Source organism: Mobula birostris, chromosome 23, assembly GCF_030028105.1.
Source record: "Mobula birostris isolate sMobBir1 chromosome 23, sMobBir1.hap1, whole genome shotgun sequence".
NCBI classification, from domain to species: domain Eukaryota; kingdom Metazoa; phylum Chordata; class Chondrichthyes; order Myliobatiformes; family Myliobatidae; genus Mobula; species Mobula birostris.
Genome location: NC_092392.1, coordinates 9178527 through 9195014, shown reverse-complemented (window position 1 = coordinate 9195014; position 16488 = coordinate 9178527). Strand labels below are relative to the sequence as shown.

The following is a 16488-nucleotide window of genomic DNA, read 5'->3' as shown; positions in this document are numbered from 1 at the left end:
ACAAATTCATGACTTTCATTGTAGCTCCCAATACTCTGGCATGGTGTGTGAGGACTGGAAAATTGCAGATGTCACGCCACTCTTTAAGAAAGGAGGATGGCAGCAGAAAAGAAATTATAGACCAGTTATCTTGACGTCAGTGGTTGGGAAGGTATTGGATTTAAGTGTTAAGGACGGGGTTATGGAGTACTTGGTGACACAGGACAAGATAGGACAAAGTCAGCATGGTTTCCTTAAGGGAAAATCTAGCCTGACGAACCTGTTGGAATTCTTTGAGGAGATTGCAAGTAGGATAGATAAAAGGGATGCAGTAGATGTTGTATATTTGGACTTTCAGAAGGCCTTTGACAAGACACCACACATGAGGGTGCTTATCAAGTTAAGAGCCCAAGGTATTACAGGAAAGTTACTGGCATGGTCAGAGCATTGGCTGATTGGTAGGAGGCAATGAGTGGGAATAAAAGGATCCTTTTATGGTTGGTTGCTACTGACTAGTGGTGTTAGGATTGCTTATTTTTATGCTGTATATTAATGATTTAGATGTTGGCTTTGTTGCCAAGTTTGCAGATGATACAAAGATCGGTGGAGGGGCAGGTAGTGTTAAGGAAACAGGCAGAATGCAGAAGGACTTTGACAGATTAGGAAAATGGGCAAAAGAGTGGCAATGAAATACAATGTTGGAAAATACGCGGTCATACACTTTGGTAGTAGCAATAAATGTGCAGACTATTTTCTAAATGGGGAGAAAAGCTAAAAATCTGAGATGCAGAGGAACTTGGGAGTCCTTGTGCAGAACACCCTAAAAGTTAACTTGCAGGTAGTGCCGGTGGTGAGGAAGACAAATGCAATGTTAGCGTTCATTTCAAGAGGTCTAGAATACAAGAGCAGGGATGTGATGCTGAGGCTTTATAAGGCACTATTGACACCTTACCTTGAGTATTGTGAACCATTTTCGGCTCCTCATCTAAGAAAAGATGTGCTAGCATTTGAAAGGGTTCAGAGGAGGTTCACAAGGATGATTCTAGGAATGAAATGGTTATCATACGAGGAACGTTTGATGGCTCTCGGTCTGTACTTGCTGAAATTTAGAAAGATGAGGGGGATTTCATTGAAACCTTTCAAATGTTGAAAGGCCTAGACAGATTAGATGTGGAAAGGATGTTTCCCATGATGGGGGAGTCTAGGACAAGAAGGCACAGCCTCAGGATAGAGGGGCGCCCTTTCAAAACAGAGATGTGCAGTAATTTCTTTGGCAAGAGGGTGGTGAATTTGTGGAATTTATTACTACAGGCAGCTGTGGAGACCAGGCCATTGAGTATTTAAGGCAGAGCTTACTAGGTTCTTGATTGGACAATGCTTATGGGGAGAAAGCCGAGAAGTGGGGCTGAGGAGGGGGAAAAAGGATCAGCCATGATTGAATGGCAGAGCAGACTCGATGGGCCAAATGGCCTAATTCTGCTCCTATGTCTTATGGTCTAGTTGCAACTGCATAACATGTAACTGCCTATTAACATGGCACAGAGTAGAAATGCCCACTTACTTGTTAGAATGCAAAGGTTAAAGGATATCGTCAGACGAAGCATGAGAGCATGAGGAAATTAAGAAATTAATACAGCATGCATTAAGAAATTAAATTCCCTTTGTTCTGCCTTATCATCCTCATATTTAGTTTGAGCCAGAAGTATATCCCAGGCAAATTATGTCTTAACTCCTTGTATATTCTTCCAAACTTTCATAGGATCATTAGTATGCAAAGAAGTTATTTTGCCATGATGTTAAATAAGACACTTGGTTGATGTCAATTATTTCTCGTTTATTTTTGGCCCTGCAAAGCCTTTACTTTACAGTTATGTGTTCAATTCTCCTTCAAAAGGCTTCTATTGAAACCACTTACAACACTATTACAAATAGTGCATTTCAGATCATAACAATTCTCTGTCTGGAAAAATCTATCCATTATCTCTCTGGTTCTTTCACAGATTATCCTAAATCTGTTCATTCTCGTGATCCACCCTTCTGCTGTGAAGCTGTTGCTAAGAGATTCAATTGCATGCCATTTTCTTTTCCAGGACACTACTGCGAGCAGGTGACCCTTGTGCCAGGCACACTTCTTGCTTTTGAACACATGGGATGATGTCATACAGCAGGCATTGATCTTTTGAAGCATTATGGGGAAACTTGGACTATGCCCCCCGATAAGGGACCACTTTGGACTATGCCCCTGAGGGACACCAAAGACAAGAAATCAGATTGGATATTCAGTTAATCTTTCCAGTATTTGGTACATCCTCATACTGCCCACTGATATTGTTCAACGCGTTGCCATCCACCGTGCACTGTAATTTCTCTATCCCATGAGCCTTGCTGTCCAGTCCTACCATATTACTTACCTTGTTGTCAGTACATGTCTTATTGTGGTCTTCACCTTCCCCTCCAATTCAAGCACTGAGCTACAATTCCTGTCTCTGTCCGTGCCCAACTCAGGGCATGGGCCTACAGGTCATTTCCTGTTGGGCCATGGATGCAACTAACATTGGAAGCAAGAGGTCAGAAACCAAAATGTTCAAGACGTAACAATCACCTGCTAAATCTCCTCTTAACTATCTGCAGAGAACAACTCCAATCTAGTCTTTAAATATAACAGAAATGCCATATTCCTTATACCATGGCAGTAAATGTCCTCTACATCCTATCTAATGCCTTGACTATGCCCAAAGCGAGGTGTCCATAAATGGTGAATAAACACCATCCTGGGGTTTACTACTGATTTGTCTAGGTCCAGCATAACTTACTGCTTTTGTATTCCACATCTATTTATAAAATTCAAGACCCCACAACTGTTGTTTGCATTCTTGTTAATTCACTGTGACATCTTCACATGATTCACAAGGTCTCTGGCAAACTCAGTGGTGGAATATTGTCGTAAAATCCAGGTTCTTGCATGACCATTGTAAGAGTACAGTTCAAAACCACTACAATCAAGTTCCTTTGGCAGTAGAATTCTGAACCTGGCACTTAACATACCTCATAGTTCTAGGATCTAACCCCTCTTGGCATTAGTACTGAAACCTGGTTCCCTGAGAGATGACTGCAAAGTCTTTTCTTTGGCATGAGTAGAGTTTGACAAAGCATTCTCCACGCAGCAACAAATTCGCTTCTTTTTTTAAGTTCATAACTTTCATGTTCTGAATTGAGTAAAGCCCCAGATTATGTGTTGAAAATCTTAATTCCCTTGCACTTGTTGAATCATTTTAAATTGCTTTTACCCCATAACCTGAGTTAAGATCAAACCTATCACAGACTGTTACAATTCTTTGTATTGTAACCAAGGGAAACACAGGAAGGAGAGCCAAGACTCAGACTCTGAAGTAATGTGAAGCAAGTCTACTATAGGAAGTGTTTACTGTAGTGTATGTAGTGGAAATGTCTGGTCATTTTCATGGATTGATGCTAACATTTCTCTCTCATTGCCTCTTTTTTTTCCGCTCACTGTGCATGCGTTGTGGTGCTCTGTCTAGAATCACCTCGAGCCTCAGGAGGGTGAGCAAATTGTGTAAGTGCTCACTACCATTCGCCACATCCAAATTCCCTTCTTGGATTTTGCTTTGTCTGGATTCTTTTAATTCCGCTGTCTTATAAACTGTGAATTTTCCTTATGGTGAAGATGAAACATTGCTGTACTCATTTTGCGTGCGTGTGTGTGTGTGTGTGTTCTTTTGTGTTTTATTTTTTCATTTCTAACCCATGGGCTGCCCTCCACCAAGTCAGACAGCATTTGGTTCCACTCAATGATGGATCAAGAGCAGGAAGGTGAACATATACGTAAGCTCAAATCATTACTTCCAGTACCTGCAATCTCCCTTCCATTTCTCTGTCACTTGCACATCTTCACCAAATAGCTTTCATATTTCCCTGAGTGATTCATGAGTAATTGCAGAGAGAACTTTGTGTTGCTGCATCCAGCCTGGGAAAGTTCAATGGCACTCAACCACTGGAATTTTCATCATTTCCGTAACTACAAAGACTCAGAAACAAAAATTATAAGTGTGAAATGCTCACTGCAAACCTATAAGTGCTAAAAAAAAATAAGAAAAATTAAATTGCCATCTGTTGATTAGAATTGGGCACTTAGTAGGACTTGGAGGAAGTCATACCTAGTGTGCATTATTTTTATTTGTATGGTGAAAGCATCACTGACGTTCTGACTAATTAATTCATTGGCTCCATTTCTTCATCTTCCAGTAACCTAGAAACAACTAGATTTCAGACAATTTACTTTCCAAGGTTCAAAGTGACACCTTCCTCCATCTTTAACGTCAAGTAGTGTTAATAATACTGACTATAACTCCGTTTCTAAATGCAAGCTGGCATTGCACTTGTGATTTTCTGTCATGGGGTGGAAGTGGGAAAGCAACCACTTACCATCCATACAATCTTAGAGAATTACCCTTATTGGTTAAAGACATCTTAGAGAATTACCCTTATTGGTTAAAGACAATCTTAGAGAATTACCCTTATTGGTTAAAGACATCTTAGAGAATTACCCTTATTGGTTAAAGACAATCTTAGAGAATTACCCTTATTGGTTAAAGACAATCTTAGAGGATTACCTTTATTGGTTAAAAACAATCTTAGAGAATTACCCTTATTAGTTAAAGATTAACTCTAAATTTCTCCAAGCATTATACAACACAACCATACTTTACACTAATGCACTTTTTGACAAATGTATTCCTAATCAGTGTTTCAACCAAGATAAATATTTGATGAGTAAATTTTGCTCTCAAGCTTCATTTGGAGTTTATGTTAGATTGTAAACTGGTGCAACAAAATAACTAATAATCAGAAAGGAGATGTAAATAAATGGGTGACAGATGTGCAGTGCCCCCCTTTACGAATTTGGAAGTTCATGTCTTTTAGCTGTATCGTTGATGATGCTGAGTGCTAAGCTTGAATTATTGGATGTTGTGTGTGTTGTGTGCATTTCCTAGCATGAACTGTAGGAAACACTGAGTTATGGTGTTCTATCTCTTTAAACTTTGATGTAGAAGATGATTGAACACAGAATGTGTGGTACAAGGTCGTGAGTTTTTGATGTCAATCATAGATAATTCCCAAACTTGAAAAGTGATTGCTTGGGATAGTAAGCAAACTGGTTTGGGCTTAGCCATCAGTTTCACCAAATGATCTGTTCTGCCCTATACCCTTCAAAGAGTTCAGAAGTCAGTCATCTCATTTGACCATTCTCTTGGATGGATATGCTATGCAGTGAATATCAAATGTGTGGAAAAGTTGGCTAAAGTATATACTAGATTAAGTTTTAATAATTTCAGTCATTTGAATTTTTATTAAATGGTAACAATCTATGCTCATCTCCCACAAACTAATCAGCTGAAGCCCAGTAACCCACATCTCCCTACGATCAGAATCCAGTTTATTATCACCGGTATGTGATGTGAAATTTGTTAACTTAGCAGCAGCACTTCAATGCAACACATAATCTAGCGGAGAAAGATAATACTAATAATAATAATAATAACACAGTCTTTCACACAGTGCACCTCACAAATCAAACTAATGCAATCTTGTTCAATTTGCTCCAATTTTCAGAACTCTACACTTCAAACTCTCACTGCCAATCTGTGTCCATATTCAGCAAACCCACAAAACTAATGCACTCATACACTTGTTTCCCATGACATACACGCCCTTCTGTGTTTAATTTACCCTCTTCTCAGTCTGCCATCATCCCCATAGTTTTGTATAACAACACCAAGGTTAAGGTACTACACAAGTGTTCAAATGCATGAGCTATTGATTCCTGATCGTGATTTCAAATCCCTCAATGGCAGCAGAGGAATTTAAATATAAATAATTTAATAAATATATTATTGATAATGGTTTGACAAAAACTGTGACCATTAAATAACCTAATTAATGTTTAAAACCTAATCAGTATTCACTAATATCTTTCATGGAAATATGTTTGCCAATATGTTATTCCAGACCTAATATAGCTCTGAAATGGCTTAGCAAGCTATTCAGTTCAAAAAAGGGCATTTATAGATGAAGTATAAATTTTGTCCGTTGCAACATTGTCCACATTCTGTTAACAACAGTCTTTTACCAAACCTAGTCACTCAACTATAGTCACCTCTCTCCACACTTAAACTCAGACCACTTTGTTCCATAGTGACCCTCTATACTTGTGCAGCAAAATCTATTGGCATCAGCATTAAAGTCTTTCGAGGAGGAAAGTTTCATTTTCCAGGAAGAAATTGAAGCTCTCTCTAGCAGGTCTTTTCTGATGAGTGTGAAAGTTCCCTGATATGGGACAGTGAAAGTGCAAAGCTAGCTTGCTGGTGTAGTCTGATAGATGTTGAGATTTGAGCATGTTGCCTTGGGTGACTCACTAAGACGAAGCCCAGGACACCAACTCCTAATTCTCTACTTTCTTTTTTTTGTCTGCAGACTTTTCAGTAGTTTAGGAGAACTGAACACAATATCCCAGCGGAGCTTCGGAGCAACATTCACTATCCGTCCTGGCTCCAGGCACCCAGTTACCCGAAGGGCTCCAAGCCCTGCGAAACCTGGCGTCGAATCAAGGACAGAAGCTGGCATCAGTTCACCAAGGCCCTCACCACTCTCCACACCAACACAGACCCCTCCCACCATCCTGAAATCTTCTAGCCTCAATATTCCTCATGAGCCTAAGGAGGTGCGGTTTGTGGTGAGGAGTGCCAGTGCTCGTAGCCGCTCCCCATCTCCCTCTGGTGTCCCCATGCATTCTTTACTCCCCCCCAAACCCTTCTGCCAAAAGCCCATGGTGATGTGGAACAAGTATGACGTAGCAGACTGGCTCGACAGTCTTAACCTATCAGAACACAGAGAGAGCTTCTTACATAATGAGATCGAGGGCTCTCATCTACCTGCCTTGACAAAAGAAGACTATGTGGAACTTGGAGTCACAAGAGTTGGACATCGAATGAACATAGAACGTGCTTTAAAACATTTTATTGATAGCTAGCTCGACTGGAAGGGAGAAGGGAATCTGGGTGGGTAGGGTGGGTCTCAACTGGTCTGGGTCTTCAAGGGGAGGAAGGGGTTATTTTTAAAAATGAAAAACATAACACTGCACTGAATGGTGGAAAAGGGCAGAGCTAAATCTGAGTGGCGTTGCTATGGTTAATGTTGCATGAATATTATGGGATGTTGCTTGGTGTTGTTCCCACTGAAGCTCGACCAAGGTTCTATGAGAATCACAATTTTTTGTTTTCTTAAAAAAGGATAAATGAGAAAAAAAATGAGCAAATATTTCATTCCGTTGCCTTTGAATAATAGTTGCTTGGGAAGGGAATCTCTGTCTTTCTTCTTTTAGCTTGCAAATTGGTGCACAAACCTTGAGAGGCAAACAGAAATTCCCTTCCGAACTTGGATAAGTTGTGTTACCTTCAGGAGAATGTTTAAAATAGGTAATCAAACCCAGTCTTTTTTGAATTGCATAAAATTTCTTTCGAAGTCCCTTATATTCTAAGGCAAAGGACAGTCTTCAATGATCAATCAAAAATAAGAAAGCAGATCAGTAAAACTTGACCACTGAGTGCTCGTTTGACATATAGGGACACATATTCCATCCACAAAAATACTCACCTTTTTACCAATTATATATTAGATCAAAATAATATAAAACTGTTTTTATGTTACAATTTTACTAGAACTATATACATATACTATTATAAGAAAATGTTAAATTGAATCTTCCAAACAAATGACTTGATTATTAAGATTGCATTTTCCCATTTTCTCTTGTACTTGTTTTTAATGAAGATAGATTTTTAGTTTTCAGGCTTTAGTGATATATTAAAAACAAGGAAACTTGGACATTCTGGCACATTTAACATCATTCATCCATAAACTTGTTCCAAATGAGGATTTTATTTTTGTTGTCTTGTAAACAGATAGAAACAGAAATCCCTGGAGTGGATTCACATGTCTGGTGAATATCCATCAGAATGCTGTGTACCCACATGGCTGGTGAATATCCATCAGAATGCTGTGTACCCACATGGCTGGTGAATATCCATCAGAATGCTGTGTACCCACATGGCTGGTGAATATCCATCAGAATGCTGTGTACCCACATGGCTGGTGAATATCCATCAGAATGCTGTGTACCCACATGGCTGGTGAATATCCATCAGCTTTGCAAGTCAGCTTTACTTAACTATACTGTTTGAAAGCATTACTTCTCAGCTGCAGGCCAGTCTCAAACTATGCTATTACTTGGCCAATTTTTGTAATTTCATGTACAATGTTGGAACAAACTGAAGAATCAATTTGACTCCTTCACTGTGTAAGTACCCTTTACTGAAATGTACTGTACCTTGAGTCCTTTGAGTAATGCGAAAATGGTGAGGGTTTGATATTTTAGTAGTGCATGTCAAAAATACACCAAGACAACATGAGTACATGTACGTTCACTGAGAGGCACATTTGCACACATACCTTTTTCAATTTGCTTATGCATACACCAGCTCACCTCCCACATTCACACCTCCTCTTACTCATAAATACTCCTACACAGTATCACTCTTGAACTGGATTTATTAATACTGTCACACATGCATATACTTGTTTTCACAGATACACTGGAGATGTGTTGTAACACTGCAAATCCCTACATCACAGAACTGCATTATAAACGAGGCATTACTGACAAGAGATTTTCTATCCTCCATGGTGGGAAATTGGGGAAAATTGCTGAAGTCTTTCTGTGTTTATATTCAGCTGGAGAATTGGATGGTGAGGACATGCCAGGGACTTTGTTGACCTTAGGATCCAAAGCAAATGAAAAACATTGTTATCATATTCACATATTATTGGGCAAGAAATTAAATAGTTTTCTCTTCCCCTAATTAATGATTAGAATGTTTTTTTAAATGAAGGTGTCATTACATGGAAAAAAGAAACTCAGAGAAGGAAATTGTTGAAAGGTATGAGCAAGCAAGAAAGAAGAAATATCAATATGGAGACAGTATTAACTAACAAAGGATTTTGTTGATTTCTGCCCTGAAGAACTACTTTTTAATTCTATTACTGAAAATATTTTCTTTCCAGAGTGGTAGGTACCTGCAATGGCTCTATAGAAATAGAGAGTGGAATCAAGACTGGAATTGGGTGGTTGAGCCAATTTCTGGCAATTGACATATATAGATGATGTATATAGTATATAGTAAGGGAAGAAAGCAAGAGGAAGACAAAGACAAAGACAAAAGATGATGGAGACAGCAGAAAGAGAACTGGAAATGAATACCAATGAATTGATCCACTTGACCCGAAACAGGACTGTGTGGGCCATGGCAGTCAAAGCTCAAACTGGGCATGGCACCTGATGATGATGATGTTGATGTAGTCAAGCTGAGGCTAAAGAAACTATTAGTTCTTCTTTTGTCTTTTTTATGATTACTTTATCCCAGTTCTAATTGGTCATGACACCATACTAAAAAAATTACGCTCAATTCTTTATTATTTAAAACTACAGGTGGAATTTTACTCTGTGATTCTACTTCTGCAAAAAATAAAAGCAAAATGTTCGAAAAATTCAGCAGATCAGACAGCATCAATAGAGAGCGAAATGGTGTTAACATTTCAGCTTAAAATTAGACAAAAAACTTTCCTAAATGTGTGAAAAAAATTACACCATCGTATAGGGAAAATATATTGAGGCTAAGACCAAGATATATTCTCAGGACAGTGTAGAAAAAGATTTACCCTGTCCCTAACTTGAATATAGTCCAAGAGTGTTTAATATTTTAATAGATAATGTAAAGAAATTTTCTGTGTTACCCAAAACCTTGAGGACCAGAAATTTTGTAATAAGAAGCTGTATAACAGAAAGGAAACTAGAAATTGTATTGAGATTATTTATAGAATAAAGACTGAAGCTCAGAGAAGAAAATGAGGCCAAAATAAACTACAGTGCATAAATAATGGAAAAGGGGACCGTGAGTCAATTGAAATTGGAAACGAGAGTTGAGACTTTATGACATGCATATGCTGGAATACGAGGAAAGATGCGATTGAAGTGAGACTTTATATACCAGGAAGATTTAACAAAACCAACTCCATGCCCCATTCTTTACAGAATGGTGGCACATTATGAATTCCCAACAGCTCACTCCTCATCACTGCCTGTTCTACCCGGAGCTGCAGAGGCAAGGAGTGGAGGCCACAAACTCAACTTGAGTTTGCTAGCTAGCATTGCACTCAGGATCCAGAGTTTACGTCAGGATCCACGGGTTAAGAAGCAGGAAAAATATTATCCAGGTTCCTCAGCCTGGTCACACCCTTTCCCTGATCTGTTTCAAGCATATCAGGGAGGTGAAGACGGCAAGATCAGGCTTAGCTGATACGTTGCCTGGATTGGAAAATAGCCTGCTGGCATTCATGCCAAGGCTCACACATGAAGCATGGCTACTTGAGTAAAGCCTTTAAGGGCTACCAGTGGCCGCTGATGTTGAGCTGAAACCCAATAAGAAGCAATGCCATAAAAATGGGACATTGAAAGGTAGACGAGAAGTTGGAAATGAGTGAAGGTTCAATACTGAAACAGGAGAATGAGAGTTGACCTAAAAAAAAATCAAGTGGGAAATGAGTTCATGAGGGATGGGCAGAACGTAAGCCAGTGAAAACCAGTTTACTGGAGCATGAGGAAAGAGCATAATGCAAAGACATTAATATACAATGTATAATTGTGAAAAAGGTTAATAATTTATTTAAAAAATTAGTAGACCCTGAAACACTTTGAGATGTCAACGATCCCCTGTTAGCATATACATAACCACACCATCTCCTTTTCAGCATGTATCCCAACACAACTGAACCTTCTTCCCGTATCGGTGATAACTACTAAGCCATTTTCTTACCATTTTCACCAACTGTCATCTCCTTATATTACAAGCCTACCTGTTCACTTTTAATTATTACTCATAACCCAGCCAATCTTCTTCCTATTCCCTGACCTCACCAATGCACATTCTCCCCGTGTCCCACAAACTCACCGCAGAGCATTTCACCCAGCTACCCATTCGTCAATCCATCTATCAGGCTTCTGCCTATATAACTCAACAATTCTTAACCAAATTTTGAACATTCCTTGGAGGCAATTACCCACTTCTCCCACAGTTCCACCTGCCTTTAATCCCACATTACCACTTTCTGTCTTTATTCCTCAATCCCACCATACACCTTCCTATATCATTCAGTCACAATTACCCAACCTGTTCCCATTTTTCTGAACTCATACATACATACTACATACCTACCTTCCTAAAAAAAAAACATACCTACCTACATATATACAGTTGTTCCTTTCCCTCAGTTTTGCTGTCTACGTCAATTTCCTAGGAAAGCTACTCCATAATCTGGTTCCTTTGCTAACAAAATTGTCCCAGATTTACTTTTAAATCCTTTATTTATAACTCTTTCCTCTGTGACTTAAAATTTTCTTTCTCAGGAAATTTGCACAATCACATTTAATACTTTCCATTTGTATCACTCCTACATCCTTCATTTTTCATGACAGTGTGAGAACTAGTAGTTACTGCAGAACTCTTTAAACTTTCATTTTCTAATTCAATTCATATTTTCACATTTGATAACATGTTTCAAGATTAAATTTCTCTGGAGAGTTCGATATCGCATAAGAAAACTAGGTTGTGCAAATTTGAATGAGGATATTGCTGTGTAACCAAAACTACTAGTCCTCTGCATCCCTAATGCTTTCTTGCCAACTGTACAGTACATTTCTTAAAGGGTATTTAACATTTTTGGATACTCTGCCTTGAGCAGGTGAACCAATTAATTCACCTGAGTTAGTGATTTTTATGACAATAACTGAGTTAAAAAGGCAAGCTGTGCTACATCTTCCAGAAGAATGAGGGAAGCATGAGAGCCTAATAGAAATGCACAACATGGAGCTACAACTTAAAAATGAATGGCAGAAATATTAGTTGTGGTGTTTCATAGACCATTGATTCAGAATTACCCCTTTTATACCATCAGCCAAGGTTTAAATTGTCCCAACATTCGGTTGTACAATCTACCAGGTTTTTAATACAATTATTACAATTAATCTTTTATAATAAGTAAGTTACTAGGCCTTTACTACAACCCCTCCAGCCTAACAAAATGTCACTCCACAGATTTCTGTTTGAAAGAAGTTGGCTATTGGAGCTGGGTGCCCAATGTTGTTGTGGCCCAGTGTTACATATTCCTACAGAATGATTCCTTTTGGTGAGTCCATTTAAAATTAGGCTTTCTTTTTCTTTCATTTTTCACAGAAAGCATACGGTGGAATATCCTCTTGTATGTTTTTGGGATCTGAGCTTTTTCCTTGGTGATTTTTTGCACCTCAACTACAAGATGGTTATCAATGTCACATCAGATTTGTTATTGTGGAAAGGAAACCAAATGGCCAGGTTTATATAGATTGATACAGACTCTATGTAACATTGCCATAACCCAGCACAACTTCATTCCATGACAACATTAATCTGATCATTGAATGGGGAAGCATATTTTTAAGCAACAATGAACAGAGAGCCTCAATGATTCAGCACTGAGATTGGGGAGCTTTTGTAAGGAGGGTGACAGGGTGCTTCTGCACTTCCCCATTGCCTGTTATAGGTTTAGGAACCCAAGAAACTTCAGAATAACAATTGTTTTGGGCATTCTGTCTCTTCTAAAAGAGTAAAAAAGTTCACCCAATTTTAATCACCTGTTACTAGTCTGTTTCGTAGAGTGCTATAGATCATGTGTTTGGAAGTTGGACTTACTCTCCCAGAACAACATGGATGTTGGAAGTTAACTGAAGCTTTGAGGATTGAGATAGATGGATCTTTATTGGTTGAGCTTACTGAGGATATGGAGAAAAGGTAAATAAATGGAGCTGAGTTACATTTTGGTCATTATCTGAAAAATGACAGAACAGGCTGAGAGGCCTACTCTTTGTATTTCCCTAAGATAATTCATCTATTTCTGTCTCAGCATTTGCCTGTCTCTCATGTGAATAATAACACTATATGATTAACTTTAGCTGAAAAGTGTTAAAATCTAGGGAAATCAATATTACTATTTAGTTTTAGGAGTTGACCTGATGTAGTGAGATCAATGAAAGAGAACATCTCTCGAATCTTACTCATAATCAACATAAAGCAATCATTTATTTTATTGTATGCATCAATAGGTTTTAAAATCTGGATTTTATCAAACTTTGTATGACACATCACACTTCCATCTTCACCCACCCTTAGCTAAGTCCCATTCCAAAATTGTCAAGACAGTCTGAGCTCACATTCTGTTTTTTTACCTCCTCATTTCAAAGAGTGAGTCAGATCCACAGTTTCCCAGATGGTCAGTGCTCCTATCCAAATTGATATTCTTCATGGGTTAGCAAGATACTGAATTTTGGGATTTTATTCCAAACACCCTCCCTTGAATGCAGTGTGCAGTATTCACAGTCAGTGTCTGTGACACTACAATGTCCATCTTCCATCAATATCTAGAACTATTTTTAGACCAACTGAAAGCAGGGTGAGACGGTAGAGCGGGGGTAGGTGGGTATTTAGCAGCCATTGTAAATCGACCCCACGGTAGCACGACGCTGTTACAGCTCAGCACATCAGAGTTTGGAGTTCAATTCCGACATCTGTAAGGAATCTGCATGTCCTCCCCATGGAATGCATGTGTTTCCTCCGGGTGCTCTGGTTTCCTCCCACAGTCCAAAAACATACTAGTTAGTAGGTTAATTGGTCACTGTAAGTTGTCCCATGAGTAGGCTAGGGTTAAATCGGGGGTTGCTGGGTGGCAGGGCTCAAAGGGCTGGAAGGGTCTGTTCCATGCTGTATCTCAAATAAATAAATAAATAACCCTTTCAGTAATCGTGGAAAGAAGATCGTACCACTCATATTTATACCCTCAGCACATAAATACATCTCCACTTACCATTTCTACCTGAAGCTGGCTTTGAACCCTGCACCTTCTGGTTATTGAGTTGTACCATTGTAACTTATTCCTTCACTATCCAATCATAAGTTGTCCACTTATCAGCTTCATCGCCACTTGCAACTTGTTCCTTTAGTATTACTATTGTCCCAGTGAACATGCCTTCAGTCCTCTCATTACTTGGTTGCAAATCTTCTCCGGACCTAGTGAGAGGTCATTCCATTAGTGTTTCTTCAGTCCTGTTGTAACTATTTTCTGTCATTCTTCCACTATCTAATCATTACTCTTTAATACCATCCCCTTCCCATTGTAACTTCTCATGAGAATGCAAAGAATAGAAGCAGGAGTATACCAGGCTGGGAAACTGGTAAGACCCCAAGCTTATAAATAGGCAAAGAGTATTTGTCCATTTAATGCTCTCATATTCCTATGGTAAGCTGTTTGTCCAGAGTTAACTCACAGCTGATCTATATATGTCCTTGGTGTCCTATGGTAAATGCTTTTCTGAATATGAATTATTTTCTCATAACATGTCCCTTCTCTTTGCCATTATAAATCGTCTCACAGGTACTCCTGAAACCCTATTAACTTTCATCTCATTCATCACCTATATTACTCCATTGTAATTTAGCTCTTGAGTACCCTTAGTGTCCTATCAAGACCTTCAGTTCCTCAGTGTCCTATTCTGATGTCCATTAGCATTCTGATTTCTTATTGTAAACTTTCTTTTCTGTATTATTCTTTTCCCATCTTAGCTCATCAATTTCAATGCTACCCTATCAATTCTAATTCATCAGTGCCTTCAAAATCCCCTGGTATCACATTCTTTCAGGACTCATGCAATCCCTCTAAAGTTTATCCCTTTATAAACCTTATGGTCCCATTAGATTAATTGAAAACATTCAGAGCTACATTTTATCTCACTGACTCAACAGTTTAGCTCACAACTGTTACAATTCTCTCATCTAAGCCTTTCCCCTGTTGTACTATATATCCATACCATTAATACGTATATTTTTAGTAATTTGCCCATCACTGTCAATTTATCCTTCTCATTCTCTCATTAGTATGCTCACACAATCAGAGACCCATTTCAGCTGTACTACAACCAGCTCTGAGGAATATCTCACTCAGCTCTTATGTATTTGTGGCTAAGTCTATTACTTCATATATTTATAAGGATATTCCTTCTGATATCTTTCGTTTTTTTATCCAAATTCCATGATTTTGATTATATACTTTCTCTCACCAGGGCCTTCAATCAGTTTCTCACCATATATTTTTGCTCTCTCCTAACAGTCATATTAAACTAATGTTTCATATTAATAGCTTTCCAATCTAGTATTTCTTGCGCTGCTTTTTATAACGCAACCAGGATAGGTATTATCCAAGTTTCGCAACCTATTTATGCTCAAGGGTTCTAAAACCCATAGTATACCCTCCCTTCTGTATACACTGCTTTTGATAGCCGCAATATCAATATCCACGAAGAAAGCTGCAGCTATTCATTAGGAATATGTCTTTCTCCATGCAGAGATTTTCTTTTTGGTTCCCTAATAACCAAAAGTTTTTCTGTACAATCCCTTGAACTTTACATAAATACGAAAGATTGCATTTTCTTTGATAGTACTCACTAGTACTCTTATGCATAATCTCTGTTTTCACAGTTTCTCTTTTAATTTCACCACCACATTCCATACATCTTTTGTGAAGTTCACAACATTGGGCTCTCAATTTCCGACATAAATGTTATTGCCTTTCCTCTGTGCACCAGCAGACACATGGAAACCTGTGAAGCACCTCCATGACAGTCTCCTATTGCTCCGATAGTGATTTACCTTTACATATCTGTTTCCAGCCCGCTTTTGTAAAATTGTTTCACACCCAGTAAAATTTGATCTTGCTAGTTTATTCCTATTGTAGTCATTCTCTATAATTATGGCACCTAGCTGGGCTTTGCCAAGTATTTATGCTTTTTTTTAAAGCGGGGTTGCTCAGAATTAGGAATCACAGTTTCAATGAGGGATTGATCTTTCAGAACTGAAATAAAAAGAAATTTCTTCTCCCAGATGATTGTAAAGTATGGAGTCCCCTGGTCATATATCAAAGAAACAGGCTTATTGGCCCAATTCATTAACGCTGAACAAGATACCCAGCTAAACTAGTCCCATCTGCCCATGTTTGGCCCTTACCTCTCTGACCGTTTCCTATCCATGTAACTGTGCAAATGTTTTTTAAATGTTGTAATTGTGGCTGCCTCAACAACCACCTCTGGCAGCTTGGTTCCAAATGTGCATCTCCTTCCAGTAAAGAAGTTGCTCTCCCAGCTCATTTTCAAATCTTTCCCTTCTCATCTTAAACCTATGCCTCCCAGTTCATGATTCCCTTTCCCTGAGAAATTCTTCTTATCTATGCCACTCATGATTTTATACACCTTTATAAGTTGTGTTAGATTTCAGATGTCATAGATCTCTATAGATCTCT

At 38.6% G+C, this 16488-nt stretch overlaps 1 protein-coding gene and 1 long non-coding RNA gene across 16 annotated transcripts in view; one reads left to right on the top strand and one right to left on the bottom strand.

The window, feature by feature from the left end:
• Window positions 1-7050, top strand: part of shank3a (SH3 and multiple ankyrin repeat domains 3a) — a 1072328-nt gene extending 1065278 nt beyond the window's left edge. For all 15 annotated transcript variants that reach the window (XM_072241114.1, XM_072241121.1, XM_072241124.1 and 12 more), the window contains one exon: window positions 6472-7050. In XM_072241114.1, coding sequence (XP_072097215.1) covers window positions 6472-7027 — 556 coding nt within the window. In that variant the 3' untranslated portion in view covers window positions 7028-7050. The remainder of the gene's footprint in view (window positions 1-6471) is intronic.
• A 1446-nt stretch (window positions 7051-8496) lies between these two features.
• The window catches only part of LOC140186672 (uncharacterized), a 37937-nt gene continuing 29945 nt past the window's right edge, over window positions 8497-16488 (bottom strand). Inside the window, exons 3-4 of the long non-coding RNA XR_011882911.1 lie at window positions 14005-14207; window positions 8497-8830 (exon numbers count right to left, since the gene is read on the bottom strand). This is a non-coding gene — a long non-coding RNA (uncharacterized lncRNA). The remainder of the gene's footprint in view (window positions 8831-14004; window positions 14208-16488) is intronic.